Source organism: Aegilops tauschii, chromosome 6 (genome assembly GCF_002575655.3).
Source record: "Aegilops tauschii subsp. strangulata cultivar AL8/78 chromosome 6, Aet v6.0, whole genome shotgun sequence".
In the NCBI taxonomy this organism is placed as follows: Eukaryota; Viridiplantae; Streptophyta; class Magnoliopsida; order Poales; family Poaceae; genus Aegilops; species Aegilops tauschii.
This window is the reverse complement of record NC_053040.3, coordinates 473516317-473522866: the sequence shown is the minus strand read 5'-3', so window position 1 is coordinate 473522866 and position 6550 is coordinate 473516317. Positions and strand designations below refer to the sequence as shown.

Genomic DNA, 6550 nt, shown 5'->3' with positions numbered 1-6550 from the left:
AACACACAAGTTGATTGTTCCAAGCCATGTGCGGTGCCCCCCTCCACCATATTCCACCTCGGTCATATCGTTGCAGCACTTAGGCGAAGCCCTGCGCCGGTAACTTCATCATCATCGTCTCACGCCGTCGTACTGACGAAGCTCTCCCTCAACACTCTACTAGATCGTGAGTTCGTGGGACGTCACCGAGCTGAACGTGTGCAGATCGCGGAGGTGCCGTACGTTCGGTACTAGGATCGGTCGATCGTGAAGACGTACGACTACATCAACCGCATTGTCATAACGCTTCCGCTTACGGTCGACGACGGTACGTGGACAACACTCTCCCCTCTCGTTGCTATGCATCACCATGATCCTGCGTGTGCGTAGGAAATTTTTCGAAATTACTATGTTCCCCAATAGAATTCATGAACATGAACAATGGTACTCTTGCTAGGATAAACACCATTTTTGTTTACCACGTTAAAAAAGAGCTATGGTTATTTGTATGATCAAATTTAACATTTTTTTAGAGAGGACAAACTTTAGGATTTTGGTGGAACACGTAAGGGGACCAATGGTTAGCCCAATGTGGGGAGAACCAAGCACCTAAGGCACCTCGGAAGCATGGTTACAAAATCGTTTCTAACACATGGCTCCACTGGCTTGGCCACACCCACTACTTTTATGAGTGAAACAACATTTTTCTTCCCTAGTGCAAGAAATGTTTTTATGGAATGCACAACAATGGTTGCTATCATTGTGTTACCTTTTGCCAAAGGTGAGATGTCTCCACTGTCTTTAGTTAACGGTGTTATTGCTTGATCACTTCAATGATAAATTGTCAAGGTAAGGAAATTAATAAGAAATTCATTTAGGCACATTTTATGTTTTTCATTATGTTTTATCTAGATGATTACTCTAAACAATATTTATTTAAAACAAAATTCTTTGTCATCAACATATACTATATTTCCATAAACATTCTCATGTTTCTAAACATCAAATTATTTGTTAGTGATTCCTGCGGCAACACGCAGGAGATCATAGTAAAGTAAGCTTTTTAGAACAAAGGAGTTTCTATCACTATTTTAGTTAAAGTTCTTGTCTGTTATTTCTTAGCAACATAATCATATGAAAAAAACAAGAAATAAAGTTACACCTTGAAAATGTATCTGATTTTTTTCTTGTATATGACAACAATAGATAGTTGATGCTTTCGGCACACTAAAGATGATGCACTTGCATTTGCAAGGGCTGCTATGCTAGTTTCAATAGTAATCACAAGCAAAATACTTGCATGTCTTACATAACAAAAGTACAAAACTTTGCAGCAAGATAGACATTATGGCATATATGTATCTTCATATATATACGTCTGATTTATAAATTTTCAAGTGTCCAGAATCAAGAAATCCCACATTACAACAACAGCACATGCAGAAATGATTGTTCAAATAATAAAGATGGTTATTTAGATTTATTATTAGACAATAGTGTAAACATGAATACATGATCACGCATTACTTTAGATATTTGACGTTGTGGTGCCCTTGTACCGCCTTGGTCTTGTGCTAACATATATGTTCCCATGTACGTTCATCTCAAAACATCCGGAAATCTTCTCAACTTTGGTCCATTCCCCAGGCGTTTTGGCTTTATATCCTGTGTTAACAAATGAAATGTCATGCACTGGAGTTGTAAATAAAAATACTCATAACACTGAAAATGCCTATGAATGAAGGAGATACTCTACTACTGACATGTTCTACCTTACAAGCTAAGCAAACTACTACTTTCTACTACCGACTAAGCTTGGCCGCCAATATGCATGCTGGATATTTTTGCTGCTAGCCCTGATGCTTCAAGTGATACCAGTGAATATCGCTTCTCTTGCCAACATGCACCGGTCAAGATCATTTATTCTTAGGCAACGAGATTATTTGCAACAGAAACACGGGTAGTCTATATACAATTATACATATATACTATTACTACTACTACTCCTTCAGCCTGTTACTGATTAGACTGATGTTTCCATTGAGTAACTGTGCACTATTTAGGATGCAAACCTAGCAGTATCGACATTGATCTGATGTGATACAAAAACCTCTACACATATATCTACTAACTGTCAATGCACACCACCATTTGGTTTCCTCAAAAAAAAAAGTTGCACAAAAAGCTTAAGGTATATCCAAGATTAGACCAAAGGCATCAACCACAACCTTGTTATATTATTATTAAGAAAATGAAAAATAAAAGGTGCAAGAATTAACAGATATTATGCACATGGTTTAAAATGTCCAAAAGGCAGTTTGTTGGGGCCAGTGCAGGATACCTGGTCGAATATCGCTGTAGGGATGGCAAGTGTCGCCACTGCATTAGGGGCGTCTACTATTCCAGATATCCTACCTTCACATGGACAACATGACAGTAAAATATAGACCTGCATACAACCCAAAGTCAAGAACTTTTGATAATATCCCTCTTACATGATATAGACCTGCATACAACCCAAAATACATTGTGGTAGTTAATAATCCTAGTGCCTACCTGCTCCTTGGAGTACCCAAATCTAGAAAGGTACTCAATGGCGTTGAGAACTGCACGCTTGTAGGCAACTGATGCATCAAGGAAATGTTGTTTTCCCGACTCATCCACGCTGATGCCCTCGAAGACTAACCATTCTGAGAAACGCGGCTCCACCGGACCTATCTCAAAGATAGGATTTACATGAAGTGGTGTTGGACCAATAGGAGTCAAGTATTCCTTCATGCCACCTCTTATGATTTCACACCTACATAAAATGAATCATTAGAGTTTCACAAGCACACCGCGAGAAGTGAATCACATAGGCAATTCATTTGTTATGCAACTAGCAAATTCAGCAACTCCTGTAAGGTTAATCAACTAAGAATTGCAGTTTGTTAGGTACGATATGAATTAGCAATGTTGTTAGAAATATAGCTATATGCACTAGTATCTATTTCTCTCTGCCCATCTGGATCTTACAGGTCTCAAGCAAGCAGCTGTTAAGATGCTTCCTGCTACTGTGCCAGCCTAGTTTCTTGATGACGAATGGTGAAACTTAACAATGGGAATTTGTATTACATTAATGGATCTGGGTTGTCCAGTAAACAACTACTCCTATGAGACACCAGTCACATTTAAAACATAGTATAATGTGACAAGTATTGAGAAGTGTAGAAAAGAACAAATTAAGGAAATTACTTTAGCTCAAGGAATCCACTCATTTCTATTGCTCCGCAAAATGAGACTTCACCATCACCTTGGGAGAAGTGCATATCACCAGTACTCAAATTTGCTCCTTCAACAAATACTGGTAGATAAACTTTGGAACCTCTGCTTAGATTCTTTATGTCACAGTTACCCCCATTCTCTCTTCCAGGAATCGTTCTTGCTGCTTCATTTGCAATTTTTTCCCATTCAGCAGTCCCTTCTTGCATCTGCAGAACATTGCATGCATGCATTGTGAACATAACTCTCTGACCATACATAAACAAAGTATCGATGAACACGGGGCCTGAGATTGTTTGGATTGCTAATTATATGAACCTGATCACCGGCAATTTAATTTTATTGAGTATATTCTCTCAATCTGTTCAGTCTACATCTGCCAGCAGTGGCGATATTTTTTGTTGTTAACTTTTCTCCAACTGTTCTTTGACTCCGTGCCGTGGTGGTTAGCCAGACTTGGTCTGTCATCTCTGTAAGGAGTGATTATTAGAGGATTATAGATCTTCTCAGCTGCATCTTGCTGGTGGAGCAGGGCCAAGTGAGGTGAACAAATGGGGATCAGCTCGAGAGACCAAATGGCATGTCAATCATGATTTAGATCCCAGGTGACCATTTTTTGGCTACGCGTTGTGGCCATCTCTATTCAGCATCAGACAAAAGCGTTTAGCAACAGTACAAAAACATTTTGTTATCTTTCAATTTTTGCAATGATTTCTTCACGCCTTAAACTTTAATGTAGAACATGTAAATCCGTCTATTCCTGAGTTCCTCCAGGTTGTAAAACGCATGCTGATTTTATTAATGCAAGGAAGATGAGCGATCACCCCTGCCTTTTTTTAGGGTATCACCCCTGCTTTCAGAAACAAATTACTTCAATATATTTCATAAATAAATAGTATCTGCGTGCAAAACTGTTGCACTGGAATTATGGGTCACACAACAAGATTAATCTTTTTTTTATTTTTCTACAAAACGCAAAGCTTGCAACTCAGATGCATCGACAGAAAGAAAGTAGAACTTGAGAAGCTGTAAAAGTGAAACCATTCATGAGGCAGCACATCATACCTTCCCAAGTAAGCAGTTGTGGGAGGTTGGTAAGCTAGCAAGAGGTCTCTGGTGTAGAACTTGACACAATTTCAGAGACTCATGACCCGCCTCGACCAATTCTCTTTCCCTTTGGTTCCATATATTGAGAAGCTCGGCTGACGGTGCAGTTCCCACTATACCAGGATGAGTTAACCCCGGAAACCGAACACCTGGTATGCACATAATGGACTCATTTGAATGATCTAAAGCTGAGATGCTTCATTTAATTATAGTAGTAATATACAGTATGTAGCAGCAACTTGTACCTGGTATCTGAGGGGAGTGCGCGTAAATTCCTTCGAAATACCAAATGGCTTTTCTTGCACTCGGGAAGTGGTCAGTTAAGAACCCGCCTCCGTGCTCCCTTTCAAATGTTCCAGTATAACCCCACTCGTCACCGGGAAGCGGGCCGAGGTTGCAGATCTCCACCGCAAGAAGATCACCAGGTGAAGCTGGAACCCCTTCGGCATCGACTACTCTAAGGGGGCCACTGAGATAGTGAGGCTGTGGTAAACCCATATTCAGTTTGTTGGCACAATTAACACTTGCTTCTATTTGATGCATGCATGAGTGAAATGCTACTCTACCAGAATAAACAGAGCATCAAACCATAGTCAACAAATAGGAGCAACTTCCGACCCCGATCTAGATCGAACGATCTTCGCCGGCTTGTCTAACAAATCCGGCAACTATGCATGAAACAACATTTCTTCCATAAAAACTAAGTGAATGCATACTCACCGATGCAAAATCCAGAGATTTGATATCGTCTGCCGAGTCATCATCTCTAACCTGCCCACCGGTGCAATCGACCATCTCAACACGGAATAATTCCCCTTGAGTCACATCGGCGACCGGAGGGATATCCGGGTGCCAGCGGTTGTGGAGAGGAACCTCCTGCTCCCATGGCTGCTTCTTTACATCTATGGGCACTACAAGCCTGGGAGTGAGAGGAGCCATGTTTTGTTATGCCAGCTTCAGAGCTTCATCGTCCCTTTGTAAGGCAAGGCACCCTTCCTACATGCATTAATTCCCGGAAAATGACGATGCCTGGCCGGCCGAGATGGAAAATCTTTCAATGCATTCAGGCGTAGGTGGCGCGTGCAGCCTTGCAAGTGCAGCACATGCAAGTTCAGCCAAAGCTCGCTGATGCAGCACCGTCTGGATGTATTGTCACGTCACCCGCCGTGTAGGAACGGTTCAGCGGTACTGCAATAATGCAGCCGGCGGAGGGTGGCGTATTGTTCGTTGTCTCTCACATGCGTCTATGAATTACTACGCGATCGATTAAGATTTATCAGTACACACTTTCGGACAAAATACACACACACACACACATTTATAGACGGCATATATTCTCAGTATATCAGCATATCAGTACACACTTTCGATTTAAGTCTCTACATATATTCTCAGTATATCAGCATCGCCGGCCGGCCGGTCGGCCGGCAAGGCGATGATTCGATCCCGGAATTCGCCGCTACTCGCTGCTCACTGCATCCGGCCAGCACAATGGCCGCTCCACCCTCGCCAAAACAAACAGGAAAAATCGTTATTTATTGGATCAATCTTTGACTAGCTAGCACATACGTACACTCCATGGCCGGCGGGCTTATAGCTCCTGTGCGACGTATTTCATGGGAATTGGAAGGAGTGCGACATATTTGAGCGTGTAAATAGCCCAGACACAACATGTCCCTTAAACTCAACTGATGCCCTCGTTAGCTGTTAGGGGTTGGACCCACCACTTATCCACGTAAGCGCGGGACCCACCACTTGTCCATGTAAGCGTGGGACCCACCTCTTCGCAGCTAGAAGAGACGAGCGCCCGTGCCCGTCCGCCCGCCGCCGCCCATTGCTTCCCCTTTCCCCAATATTTTTCTTCTCCAGCGACCTAGCGCAGATGTCTACCTCCTCCGCCACGCACTCAAAATGGCGACAGTATGGTCCAATGCCGCTCACAAGGTGCCTTGACTGCCCACACCCAGAGCCTCTTAAACGGTGGGTCAGTAAGACTGATGAGAATGGCAATCTTGGGCGCGAATTTATGAAATGCTTGAGCAAAATGATGGCAGGAAGGAATGGCAAGGTTAGATCTCAGTTCTTAGCCGTTCTTTCGCTGCCGTTTGCTCTGATTTCTCCAGATTTCTTTTTTTTCTCGTCCAATTTGTGATTTAGGGTTCATGTTGTCAGATCCTGAAGAAATGTACCCATTTCGAGTGGA

At 42.4% G+C, this 6550-nt stretch overlaps 1 protein-coding gene across 1 annotated transcript; it reads right to left on the bottom strand.

Annotated features, from left to right (window-relative positions):
* Positions 1-1306: 1306 nt before the first annotated feature.
* LOC109774857 (uncharacterized) lies at positions 1307-5355 on the bottom strand. The gene is made up of 7 exons (XM_020333627.4): positions 5068-5355; positions 4593-4830; positions 4306-4496; positions 3214-3449; positions 2536-2779; positions 2321-2428; positions 1307-1644 (listed from the first exon to the last, which is right to left on the bottom strand). The coding sequence occupies exons 1-7, from the start codon at positions 5284-5286 to the stop codon at positions 1579-1581; spliced, it is 1302 nt and encodes a 433-aa protein (XP_020189216.1). The 5' UTR covers positions 5287-5355; the 3' UTR covers positions 1307-1578.
* Positions 5356-6550: the final 1195 nt, after the last annotated feature.

Excerpts from the sequence above, each read along its gene's own strand:
- LOC109774857 (XM_020333627.4), bottom strand. The coding sequence starts at position 5,286 with ATGGCTCCTCTCACTCCCAGGCTTGTAGTGCCCATAGATGTAAAGAAG. Across the intron at positions 3,450-4,305 it reads ACAACTGCTTACTTGGGAAG|ATGCAAGAAGGGACTGCTGA; the intron begins GTATGATGTGCT and ends AATGTTCTGCAG. Across the intron at positions 2,780-3,213 it reads AGTGGATTCCTTGAGCTAAA|GTGTGAAATCATAAGAGGTG; the intron begins GTAATTTCCTTA and ends CATTTTATGTAG.